The sequence below is a fragment of the Pleuronectes platessa genome, chromosome 15 (assembly GCF_947347685.1).
Source record: "Pleuronectes platessa chromosome 15, fPlePla1.1, whole genome shotgun sequence".
Taxonomy (NCBI): Eukaryota; Metazoa; Chordata; class Actinopteri; order Pleuronectiformes; family Pleuronectidae; genus Pleuronectes; species Pleuronectes platessa.
This window is the reverse complement of record NC_070640.1, coordinates 14,675,640-14,688,804: the sequence shown is the minus strand read 5'-3', so window position 1 is coordinate 14,688,804 and position 13,165 is coordinate 14,675,640. Positions and strand designations below refer to the sequence as shown.

General features: G+C 42.2%; 1 protein-coding gene across 1 annotated transcript; it reads right to left on the bottom strand.

Moving 5' to 3' along the window:
• Window positions 1–5,080: 5,080 nt before the first annotated feature.
• Window positions 5,081–12,843, bottom strand: cchcr1 (coiled-coil alpha-helical rod protein 1). Its single transcript, XM_053441341.1, has 19 exons — window positions 12,481–12,843; window positions 11,911–12,205; window positions 11,655–11,822; window positions 11,398–11,515; window positions 10,993–11,187; window positions 10,673–10,836; window positions 10,461–10,575; window positions 10,177–10,287; window positions 9,900–10,043; window positions 9,702–9,812; window positions 9,322–9,428; window positions 9,084–9,196; window positions 8,925–8,997; window positions 8,154–8,272; window positions 7,855–8,043; window positions 6,818–6,919; window positions 6,506–6,651; window positions 6,268–6,421; window positions 5,081–6,167 (listed from the first exon to the last, which is right to left on the bottom strand). The coding sequence occupies exons 1-19, from the start codon at window positions 12,548–12,550 to the stop codon at window positions 6,016–6,018; spliced, it is 2,646 nt and encodes an 881-aa protein (XP_053297316.1). The 5' UTR covers window positions 12,551–12,843; the 3' UTR covers window positions 5,081–6,015.
• Window positions 12,844–13,165: the final 322 nt, after the last annotated feature.

The following is a 13,165-nucleotide window of genomic DNA, read 5'->3' as shown; positions in this document are numbered from 1 at the left end:
GATCTCAGTGCACATTCATGTAAAGGCCACTTGCCTCTCCTTTATGTGATGTATATTACTGAGCGGTCCACATGGTCCACTGATGAACATTTGGTAATCAGCGTTTTTACTTTGAAAACCACAGCATCTACTCTGGTATGAGTGAAAATCTGTATTCCACACAGAAAAGATGTAATCTCAGCTATGTCTGGCGTGTACAGTGTGATAAAAATATTAGCTTGGGCGCGTTTATCATCCTGCTTATACAGTGTGTCCTACTTTATTACCAGCACCAGCATTAGCATATGAGTTGAATGACAGGAAGCTCAAGGCAGCGTGTATATGGAGAGGAATAAATCACAGTGCTTTAAAATAATTAGTCAAGATTAGGTGAAGGGTATTTATTGTTTGCAGATGGCAGAATTGCTTCAGTGCACCACCATTTCTTTTCTTCTTGACATGATGAATAACTGATTCTACATCATTGAAAGGGTGTTAATTCCTCTGGGGGGGGAGTCCACTTGTCTATTACTATATTGAGTATGTAATTAAACTGTCACAAATTGACTCTCTCACACCAAGTATCTTTGCAAGAAACAGCAGCAACAGAAACCAAATGATATTCTGTAGAACAGATTGAGCACAAATGGAGAAAATGATGAAACGGAAGTCCAAGAACCTGGTAATTAGGAGGCCCCAGTCGAACAGCATGCTGGTAACCAAAGGGAGCTTAGGTGCAGCAGCACAGATGAATATTAATGGAAATTTGATTAAACATCCCCACGTCTTTAACTGAATATCCCACAGGCAAAGCGCTCACAGAACAAAACAAATGAGCCTGGCCATTTTAATTATCAGGCTGCTGTTTTCTAAAAGATTCCTTGTCTCTCTGCTCTGCCTGATGAGATCTCAACAACAGATGTTTGAAAGGACGGAACTAACATTAGACGCTCTGCCCTTTGGCTGACTTTCAGTTTCATATATTACCTCTGTGAGCAAACAAAAGCCTGTACGTATTCTATATTTGATGCGATAATTCAATATTTCTCTATGTAATGTTCAGTTAGAATTGTTCCAGTTTATTCTGCTTATGAAGGTCAGGGAGCCTTAAAATTCATATTGAATATCCATTTATAGTTGCACAGGTAACTCATGTCTTTAAATGGCTGCGTTGCGCTGTGATAATTACAAAGGGCGAGTATCCTCTGCAACATTTGTTCATTCATTCACGCATCTGGTAAACACATCCCAGAGCCGCACTTCAGATTGCACCGATCGTCCCGAAGGGGAAGTGCAATCACAGCTCCAAACACGTTGACTGATTGGCACAGGTGGAGACTTTATCATCCTCAGAAAACAACAGGTTTTACTGTTGCCGTTATCAAAAGAAAACCATGAGTTCATGCACTCTCCATAATTTTCTGAAGACTCCTTGTAGTTGAAATGTTGCAATATATTTGTAATTATGGCACTTAGTAGAGCGCATACCTCCGTCAAGGCCCAACAGTAAATAAAGCTGCACCTAAATTTCTAACACTCATATATACATATATATTAGTTCTCCTAATGTGCCTGATTGTGTTTTTTTTCCATGAATTATGTCCTGGGAAATCTATAACATCAATATATTTAAATATATGTTGCAATGTTATAGGAAGTGGGGGGGGAAATGCCAGATCTGATTCAGATTCACACCACAATTGTATGGGTTCTTCTTTGTCTCATATCATATCCTTCCACCAAGTGTTGATTAAATCTGCTGAGTTGTTTTGGGTAATCTTGCAAAAATACACACAAACCAACCACCCAGCAAACAAACAGGGGTGAACACATAACCTCCTTAGCAGAGGTAAAAATCTGAAGTTAGCTGCATGATATATGGCAAAGTTCTTATTCTATGATAACTCTCGATACCTGCTGTTTGTTGACTTTTGTCACCGAAGAGATGTCAGTACAGTAAATTGCTCCGATCGAGATCAAGGATAAAGCAGCGTTACAGCTGCTGTTTGAAGACACTTCGGTCCACTGCAACCCCCCTCCCTCCAAACAATGCCCCACATTGCCTGCATCTATAAATAGGGTTACTTCCTTGGCTGCATGTCCCTTGCTCCTCCGTGGCTGCTGCTCCTCCCTGTAGCGTGTCCTGCCACAACACCATCCACCCGGGCTCTCGGGCAGCATGCGGCCCTGGTGGTCGACACCCCTGCCTCACTGGATCACGTCAACCTCGGACACAGAGCCAAGGCGCCTCTGACCGCCGGCCTGTGGGAATCCCTGGGAAGATGAGCCGCTGTTTGATTGAAACAGTGTAATACCTGAATGCAAAGGGATGTCTTCATGTGAGGACTTAGGATTGTGAGGATTCTCATGTATTCTGATCTAAAAACAACTGTGCAGGAGCCAGTGCTCAGGGGGTGGAAGATATCAAGTTATCAAATATTAGGGGTTAGCCAATAAAAAGGCAGATGACTGGGACACATCTAAGAAAGAGCTACATGAGAGAAAACACAGTGATAATAATGACCAGGATTTCTGCAGCTTATTCCAGTCACTGACTGTAGCAAGCTTGAATGAGGACTGGCCCCGAGAGGACTCTGCTTTTGGGACATTTGGCAAAGTGTCACAGAACGTGACAGAGGATAAAGTTTTCACATCTCAGACACATGAAGTCTGACTAACCAGTCTAGCTAACCAGTACACAAACATGGTTTCCTAACGAGCAACAGGCTGTGTACAGTTCACCATTTCTAGTAATTCACCCCAAATTAGCAAAAGGAAACTGGTCGTGGCGCCGTTTCCAGTCCCGTGACATTTGTAATAATTAGTTTCTTCATTTTACATCATAAATAGTTGATATAACATTTAACAATAATGATGTCATAAATCATTTCTTGAAAATGATCCAGTGCTGCTGAACATCAGGAAAATTCTTTCCACCACATCCAACAGACAGAACCTGCAGGTATGTGGTCATTTCGATTATACCCAGAAACAGACGTAGCGGTTTGACGCAGACACGTGATGACAGGCACGGCTGATGACAGCAGATGTTCGGATTTGACGCGCTGCACTCTGACGGCACAGCAGCAGCCTCACCGCCAGAGGGAGGAGGGTTCAACCACAGGCACATCACAGTATCTATGCAATCTATCAATAAAACAGCTGTAGTCAGTGGAGCCTGCATCCAACCACTGGGTTAGTTCCACTGGTAATATTACGACAAAAATGAAACAGTGTCAACATAGAGATAAACTCAGTTGGCAGTCAGTCGTTTGTTTGGACCATTTCTTTTCATTGTCATTAATTCTGAATTGTTCGGGAGCTTATTGATTGGTTTTTACTACATCATTTATTTCATGTCTCTTCTAGGTTGTAGTGCTCTACTAAATTATTCACCAGTTAACCACGGTGTACTCTGGCTGCTGAGCTACTCTCTCGACACTGCTGAGGCAATGATATACGAAGTAAATGCATTTACTGAGGATGTATACTATAAAATGTAGTACCACGTTTTCCATCAACATAAAGTTGTTCGTTCTGGTGAACAGTACTCAGAACTGCTCATGTTTGTGGAGAAACAAAGCAGCATAATAGAAGAAATGCAAGAATTAAACCACGTGCCTTTTCTTGCTCTATATGTAACTTACATTGATCAGACCCAACAAGTTCAAGAGTATTGTCGAACTCTAGATCAATTAGACTTGGGGGGGGATTTAAAAAACAATATTCAGTGAGGAATTTTTTTTAAATATTGGTGGTTTTGTTACAGCTGCAGTTGTTCTGGTTTAGGAAGCAGTAGTGTTTCAGTTCAGGGCCCGGGACTACGCAGTCAACAGGTTGAAAGTTTTTATTATTTTTATGAAAACTACTATTTCTGTTAAGCTTCAGGTTCGATGTTGGAGATTTAGTCAACACATATGGCTGCAGGGGGCACTGTTGCACCGTAAAAGTTACAGAGTGTTGCTTTAAGCCTGATTGAAAGCAATATCCTTTAAACCACATGTTAAGCCTTCCACCCTCACTCACATCCACATCTAAAGATGCAAGAAAAAACACCTGTATTACCATTTCAAATCAAATTGTTCTTTATCGTCTCCAGTAATATTCAAATGGATGAGCTGCCTTTTACAGAGGGTGGACCAACGAGATGATGGAGATCGCTCCATGTGTTTAGCTCACCTTTGACAATGTCGCCCTCTGCTGGTTTTGATCTGCACAAGACAACACATTCCGTACAGGGTACCAGTGCATGTGATCTGATGTGGATCACAGATAGATACACGATAAACGGTGTATTATATTTGGTGGCACATTCCTTTAAAATAATCCATCACAATGTATGTATGTTTAGATTACGTATAATGTTCTTAATCGTCATCAATCGAATAATAGATTTTCAGATTTAAAATACAGCGCATATTATATTCAGATGGCTTAGGTACTGTTGTACAAATTCTCAAGAGCCATATATAAAAGCAACCGTGCACTACTGGACCGCATCAATGTTCTTTTAAAAAATTACATTAAATGCATTAATCCTCTACTGTGATGAATCACCTCTCAAGCGTTGAGTGTGTCCCCGCAAATTAATTTTGATGCTCTTAGAAAATAGAGTAGCACCGGCTGGACTTTATTCGTATTTTCACTCTGCTGTCCCTCGGTTCTCCATGAGTTTTTTTTAACCTAGAGGCTCGAAACTACGACCTATTGCAAAATTTATTAGCACTCATGACAACATGACAAATAGAACAATTATCCAGTTCATCATGATGTTTATCATCGTCAATCCTGCAACTGTAAAGTCATTTCAGAAATGACCTCCGTGAACCTAAATAGAAAGTATTGATTTCTTTCCATTTGAAATTATTCGGGGGCCCCCCCATAGTTCATGTGTTATATAAAGAGAGAGCAGATGCAACATCACATTAAAACCTGCTGTAGGGATCTAACTTGGATTCGACAGACCTGGGACCAGTCAGACGACACCGACGTCAGATCTTTTTCATTTGGGGTCTGACATCAATACTGGAAGTTCCATTTTTATCAAATCCTGAATTTCTTTTTCACCAGCTCCACCCAGACAATATTGTTGAATACCATGTAATGAACTATAAAAAATACTTTATTATATAGGTTGCATTGAAAAGTAAAACACCAACCTCTGCATAGCAAGGAAACACTTAGACCATCACATGAACTCCGACAGTACAGACAGACTCTATTCACATAAACTGGGAAAGTACTAGTCAGCTGTATTTTTCTTTATCTCGCAGGCTTTCATCTAATCACATGATTGCATTTATTTATTTAAGTCATCACCATCTGCGTAGCTATTTTACATAAACATCAATTTTACATCAGCATAAGTTCTATTAATTATCTATAGAGAAATTATAAATACATTGTTTATGGATAACACATCATCTTCAGCTTTGATGCATTCCATCGACTCAGTGGGCAGACCAGAGAATTAAAAAACTGATTATTTTTACAACTGAAACTCCCCATAAACATCTAAATCTTTTATTTCATGTTTGTTGAGGAGTGTTTGGGAAAGACGGTATAATATGTTGATTGGGTTAAATTAACTTTGTTCATTAATGCATTTCGGAGACTGTGGATAACCAAGCCAAGACTTTATCATCTAATCGCCATACACTGATTGAACTCCAACCAGCTTCTGTTATCAGGAGGTTGAACATTTCCCCTCACAAAACACAAATGGTAATGTGGTCATTTTTGTAGGCGTTTTAGGTCCAGTCGGATTTTGTCTATTCTCCATTTTCACATGCAGAATCTGTTTATATAGATTATCCTGGGAGAAGACTGGGATATTTATGCAAACTATGTCTGCACTAAATACCTATTTTTCTTCTTATACACCCACCAGGAAATGTAGTGTGTTTTTCTTTCTGAAATGTTTGGCTCAAACAATTTGTTTCTACTGACTGTAATTGGCTCCAACATCTTTAACACTGCCCACCTTTTGTACAAATGAAGGTGTTTTAACTGCCTCCAGTGACTCATCCTCAGGTATCAGCTGTGCAAGCTGTCTTTGGATGGACCCACACGGTTTTTCTCTCCCTCCTCCTCCTCCTCCTCCTCCTCCTCAGCAGCAGAGTCCTCCGAGCTGTGTACCACTGCTGCACTGAGAGTGCGGAGCTCCTCCAGAACTGACAGGAGTCTCTCTGACGGGACACAGACAGGTCAGACATGCATTTCATTCATGTCAGCGTAAGTGTTAGGGTTTATAAAAAGAGCATAAGTAGGAGTTAAAATATTTCTTACCCTCAGGAGGTAGTTGGACATTTTCCCGCACAGAGCTACTCCTCTCTGAAGGATTTTGTTGTTGTTGTTGTTCTCTGGGAGCAGCAGAGTTTTGTGAAGCTGTTGCATGAACTCTTGTGTAGTCACTCGTCAGCCCTCGCTCAGCAACAGTGGCCTGGAACAGATTCAGGTCGTATGAGGTCATCATCAGAAACGAAGACCCAAACAACAAGTGTCATTTGTTTAAAGAAAGTCTCACCATCAATAGGCTTTTGTCCTTTTCCATCTCCTTTTGTTGTGCATTCTGAACTTTCCTCTTTGTGTGTGAACCCCCTAAATACTGAGTTCCTCCCTTCTCATCCTGTTTCCTTGCTTCCTCTCTCTGAAACTGCCGCAATGTCATAACTGCGAGAGACAACACAGACGGATGAAACGCCATCAGGAAATGCTGCTGTTTACTGCGTAAACAATTCCAGTCATATTAGCTGGCAGTCTGCGTTACAGATATGACTTCAGTCCCTTGTGTTAGCCCTCTGTGAGAGGAGGTAGCGCCGTGATTACCGGCTCCTACCTGCTTTGGTGTGCTCTCTCCTGGCTGTATTGACTCGAACCTCCATCTCTCTCAGCTTCTCGGCACAGCAGGCGTCAATCTCAGACACCCTCTCCTGCAGGACTGAAGAGAAACAAATGTACCATTCTTTAATGCAGTGTCTCGCACGCTGGGACCTCAGGGTCTTATGCTGTATTTGTTTATATTTCATACAATCAATTGTCAATTTTCACTGACAGCACGACCTCTATGAACAGAGCGGATTAAAGGATCCGATTTATCAAATATTACAATACGACTTTAATATTATTGTATATGTATTTGTTTAGTATTGTCCTGTTTCTATAAATGAAGAAAAAAATCCCACCATAAATTATTTTAATGAGACTAGGGTAGCATGTAACAAACTCTAACACAGCGAGGTGGCAGTGGCCTAAAGGTCAGAAAAGAGCACCTCCGTTTAATTTAAAGGTACAGCTAATGGAAAAATATTTTTTTTGTTTAAACAAGACTGAGGAATAGAGAGGCATGTTAAGAACTGGCATTCAGAAGAAAAATGTCATCAAACTGCGTGGATCTGATGTCTGCATCATTGAAGTGGCTATAATCTGTTCTTTTTTTAAATCATGTTAATGAAAAGAGTGTCCAATGAGAAACCAAAGCAGAAATGTATCACCTGACTTGCAGTCAGAGTTTTGTGGCAACTTGAAGATCATCACATTGGTTTTGTGCCTTGCAACTTTACTGGTTTGATTCCCTCACAGCAGGACTACAAAAATAGTGGCGCACGTAGCAGCGAATGAGGGAGATATATTCCCTCCGGAGGAGTTGGTGGAACAACTACTGTCAAGGTGCTCTTGAGCATCTCACTTAATCCCCAAATGCTCCAGTGATGCCACCAAGCAGAGGGGAGTGGCAGCTGAATCCCAGGTGTGAATATGAGGAGAATGTGATGAAGGGCATTTTTTTTTTAAAAGAGCAGGGGTACTCTGTCTCCTTTCCTCTGATAAATCAAGGCTGAAAACCAGTAATGTGGCTTAAGAGAGCTGCTGCCTCACCCTGCTCGCTGTGCTCCTGCTGGGTGAGCAGCTCAGAGCGGAGTTTCTCCAGGTTGCCCTTGCACTCCTCCAGCTGTGCCTGTGAGTGCAGCAGGCTCCTCTCTGCCTCCTCTCTCCCAGCCGCAGCCTGCCGGACCTCCGTCCAGCTCTGCTCCAGCTCCTGCTGCTGCTGCCTCCGTTTGCTTTCATCTGAGGAGGAGGAGGAGGTGCAAAGTGAGCTGACAAACATGGGTTGCCAAAACATGTACAGCCAACAGATGATCCACTATATTTTGTCATGTTGGTGCAAGGCTGCTCACACTGTTCTTTCAGATCGGCCAAGGCTTTCTCGATGAGCTCCGGGGTTCTTTTGAGCTCCTGTGTGAGCTTGTCTCTCTCTTCACACACCAACCCGAGCTCTGTCTGGAGGTCTGTCAGGCTGCAGGGCAGCACAGACAAGATGAAGGAACAGAGAGTCATGCAGAGAGGCTGAGAAGAAACTGCACAGTTACATCTTACAAAGCAAGCTTCGCTATTACTATCCAGAAAGAAACAGCTTTGGCATGTTGAATAATACTCTAATCATATAGTGATATCCTGACCTTGTGTTATTAATATCACTGTATTGATTTACTCTGCCCCATTTCCAGCAATGCTGAAACAGATATTTTCATGTTTGACCACTTCTTCTTTTGAGGGATGTAAGGCAATATACTCTTATTTGGACTGTGTATACAGTAGATCTGTCAATGCAATGTGAAATGCATTAGTAGGCTTCAATAAGTCTATTAATTCTGAATAACTGTTGAAAGGGAACATTTATTTGGATGAAATGTTTTCCTAATTAGCTCACTTTAAATCTGACCCATAATGATTAATTTCATTTCCATGAAATCCCTAACCCAGTAAAAGCACTAAAAGATCTGAAATTTACAGCATGAAAATACAAAGAGGTGCTTGACTTACTTATTTTCACAAAAAGCATGATTGAAATTTGGAAGCCATTGTTTCGGAACAAGTAAGCAGGTTTAAATTGGGCTTCAGAGACTGATCAATAAACTGAACATATATGGAAGAACCTCATACTGTACCTGTCAGCGGCCTCTTCTGTCTCTTTACTGGCCTGCTTAATTTTCTGCAGAGCCACTCCCCTCATGATCAAAGCTGTAAAGCAAAAACACCATCATGTGAATTCTTTACTATAAAGTGAACAATCGCAGTCTTTCCATAAAACCTCCAGTGTGACGCACCTTGGATTGTCTCCACTCGTCTTTTAGCGAAAATTAGCCTCTGGGTGAAAGTGTTGAGCCTTGATTGAGCTGCGTCCACTTCTGCCATCTTACTTTCAAATGCCAGACGGAATCTGTGAGGCAAACCAAAATCTGTAATTAACTGTATCAAACCTTTTAAAACTGACATGAATAACCATTTTGCCTCTACAATTATTGTTATTATTTAAAAGCCTTGAATTAATTCTAGTTGTTTTACCTTTGCACAGCTTCTGTCAGGATTTTAATTTCAGCCGCCGATTTCTGGCTCTGAGACTTTAGCTGACAATTTTCCTTGTGAGCCTGGGCCAAGTCCTGTCTTAACGTCTGGTTGGAAAAACACATAACCATATGATGGGGTATCGTATACAAATATACCATGATGCACGCCTCTGAGAATCTCTTTGTGGCCAGCTGCTGTTCTTACAACCTCAACTCTCAGGAACTAGCAAAGTTTTCACATATTCAGCATCCTCTGCTGTGGGAACAAAATTATGAATGCCAAGAGTTTATCACTTTTCTAAGCAGCCCCAAATTTATTTAGCATCATCAAAAACTGCAGGCAGCCACGTTAATCACATCACTTTCTCTGCTACTAACCTCCTTTTCCACTCTCTCCAGGTCCAGCTCAGCTATCCTGTCATCTAGACTGTGCTGGAGGACACTAGCCCGGTGCTGCTCCTGCTGGAGGTGCACCTCCAAAGAGCCGAGCTAAAAACACACAGTATTACATTTTAATCACAGTCTCAAGCACACGGGGATCTGACTGTACCACATGTGTACTACCAAGGTTCGTACTTTCGAACGGACTTCATCCTTTTCTCCTCTTAATTCAATGTCCTTTGAGCGAAGCTGAACACATAACTTGAACACTTTTTCCCTCCAGAGCTGAATCACTTGAAGGCCTTCAGATCCTTTCTTTACATGTGGATCTGTCAAGGTCTGTTGGAACAAACACAAAGGAAAACATGTGCACACAATCACAGCAAATACTCCAGATGAAGCATGGTCAACAATTGCTTACAAATTAGCGTTTTCTTGAGGAATTTTTAAATGAAGTGTAAAGAACACCCACCTCCTTCACCATTTTCTCTTCTTGAAGGGCGAGTATCTCGTTCACAGAGTTAAGCCTGATTGTCAAAAGCTCTGCGGTCATCTTAAGAGTTGCCTTCTCTTTGTTCAGCCTCTGCAAAATAAAATAAGGTTCGGATGAATTATTATAACAGGCATTTTAATTAATCAATTTAAATCCTCCACCAGTCTCGCTTTACTGAAAAAGCACAACATTTAAAAGGGTTTTCCCATCCAAGCACTTCATAGTGATCTGATGGCAATCAATACTGTTTAAAAAGTCCACACCTCAACCACTTCATTTAATTGTTCCCTCTCCTGTTTCTCTGGGGCAAGCTGGCCGATGTAATTTCTGAGGCTGTGCAGTGTTGCAGATTGCGTTTCAAAGGCTTGTCCCATTTGGCTGAAAAATAAACAACATCCCAGAGTCAAGTGTATGTGGTGACAACAAATGTAGAAAAGTATTTAGATCTTTGGCAGCTGTAGATTGAGTGTGGCACCTCAGATGCTGTTTCAGCTCATCTCTCTCGGTTGATACCTCCATCAGAGTGCTTTTCAAGCGCAGCACTTCTGAGGTCATTGATTCAAGTCGGTCCTGTAGCTCGCTGCTTGTTTGCTTTGCTGCGCCCAACTCTGCTGAGTGGGATGCATTCAACTGTTGTAGCTGGAAGTTAAGAGGTGGAAACATCAGACATTTTCAGACACATACAGGGATACTTGCCCCTTGCTGACCTGTGTTCTTGGATACTAGGCCTACACCTCAAGAAAAGTCCCCCAAATCAGTATATCCATGATTGTTTAATCTTCCTTGTGTACACACCTCCACCTCTTGCTTCCTCTGAATTTGCTCCAAATGTTCTGAAAGCCTCAGCGTCTGCTGTTTGGCTTCCTCCTCAGCCTGTGACCTGCCCATTTCAGCCTTCAGCGCGAGCTCCCGGGTTTCCTCTCTCCTCCTGTCTACGTCTCTCCTCAGCCTCGCAGTTTCCTCGCCAGAGTCGCTTTTTAGTCTTTCAAGCTGCAACAAAGACAAATGTTAAACCAAAGGAGAATATTCATAGATAGAATTCATCAGTGAAACTTGCTAAATTTAAAAAGGGTCAGTTGACTGTGAAATACTGTTCTAAAAATATCACACCACAAACTTCCAAAATGAATCATAAGACGCCAGCAACTCCCCGGCGAACCTTGTGTCGAAATGAAATGTTTAGTCAGTAAACAGCATTACCTGTGAGCTTATTTTCTCCTTCTGCACACTGCTGTGACTGAGCTCCTCTCTGATTTGGCTGAGTTCAGACTTCTTCTTACAAAGCTCCTCACGCATCGCTTCCAACTCCAGGCTCTGTCTGTCACACAAAAGATTAGTCCAAATTAAGCTCGACGGTTACAATTAATCACAAAACTCTGAAATTGTATTAACATAGAGAATTTTGAACATAACTGTGAAATGGCTCGACTGCTCTCTAGCATACACATATCTCCTACCTGTTCAGGGTGCTGTCTCCATCTCTAATCTCCTCTCTGTGTCTCCGTGCACACTCCTTCAGGGTGTCCACCTGGCCCTTCAACCTCTCCGCCTCGGCCCTGTGCTTTTCTGCCTCCAGGCGCCACTCTGACTCCCATCTGGACCAATGCTCACTCCTCTCTGCAGATCTGTGTTTAAGGAAGAAGACTGATTCAATATTTTAGAACAAATAACAATTAGGGTATTTCTCACCATGTAAAATACACTGTGGGATACCTCGCCCTGAGGTCTGATGGATGATCTGCAGGGATTCTTCCTTTTTTGTTGTTTTCCTGTAACATCCTGATCTGTTGGTTTTCCTTCCTCAGCTCCAAGATTTCCTGTTGGGCCTGAGTGATGGCGAGCCATTGGTTGGCAGGGTGAGGGTCCCCCGGTGGTGCTGATGTTACGCCTGGCTTTAACCAGGAAATGGGTGGGGTCGTCCCTGTGACCTGAACGCCTCTGGGGGCTGCAGCAGACTGGATACTCGATGCAAAATGTGACGGGGGCACAAGGTCCTCCTGGACATTCCCTGCATAATATTAACTTATGTTTATGTGCTTGCATATGCGTTAGCTAGTCTACATCTCTAATGTTTGTTCAGTACATTTACCAGCACGTCCAGTTCCCTCTCCTAAATGCAACCTCTTTCAATGTGAGCTGTTTGTTAACACTGGAGGTGACACTTGCAGACCACTGCGTTAAGATAATCAGGTTCATCTTAAGCTAACGTCAGCTAACGTTGTCTGGATCTTGCTATAAAGTTACGAGCGGGCGTTTAACATGTAAACAGAAGAGTCAACTCACGTGAAACAGCGGGGGAGGTGAAGTCCGTGGGAGCTTTGAGCTGTTCCCCCCCCGCACCGCGTCTCTCCATGTCTACACACAAACAGACACACACACAGTCCGCAGGTTGTTCGGCTGCTTTTCAACCGTTCACTCTCCCGCGTCCGTCACGTCATTCGTCGTTGCCGTAGTGACGGGTCACAGCGGTAACCTTCCGGAAACTGGACGCCTTGCGAGCTCGCCTTCACGCGCTCAAAGTTACCAATGTCTCCAGCGCACATGTAAATATGTATGATATATATAAATATGTAAAAGAAAAGATATGGTAATAATTTCTCTAACACAACTGCCAACTATTACAGCCGCGCGGTGCATCATGGGAAAGTGCGAAGAACAGCGAAAGTACGTGGTTGTTGTTTTTCCCTGAGTCATGTCTTGCAGGCTTTTCCCCTCCCACTGTGCATTCAGATCTGACAAGAATGATTGGCTCCATACATATTTATGGTGCAGAGCATAGCTTATTAAATAAAATATATGTATTTGCATAGACAGGGCAGGGAAAATCACTGAATGTGTTTTGGTGGTTAGATATTGACAGCAATTAACATTAGGGATTGGTTGTGGAAAGCATAATTGAGAGAACAAAATCATATACCACATTGAATGCTGTCTGATGTCTTCCTTCTTTTGTTCCCTTCATTGCAGT

Coding starts and splice junctions, on each gene's coding strand:
- cchcr1 (XM_053441341.1), bottom strand. CDS start 12,550: ATGGAGAGACGCGGTGCGGGGGGGGAACAGCTCAAAGCTCCCACGGAC. Junction 10,288..10,460: donor AATTAAATGAAGTGGTTGAG/GTGTGGACTTTT, acceptor TTTATTTTGCAG/AGGCTGAACAAAGAGAAGGC. Junction 6,422..6,505: donor AGGACAAAAGCCTATTGATG/GTGAGACTTTCT, acceptor AATCTGTTCCAG/GCCACTGTTGCTGAGCGAGG.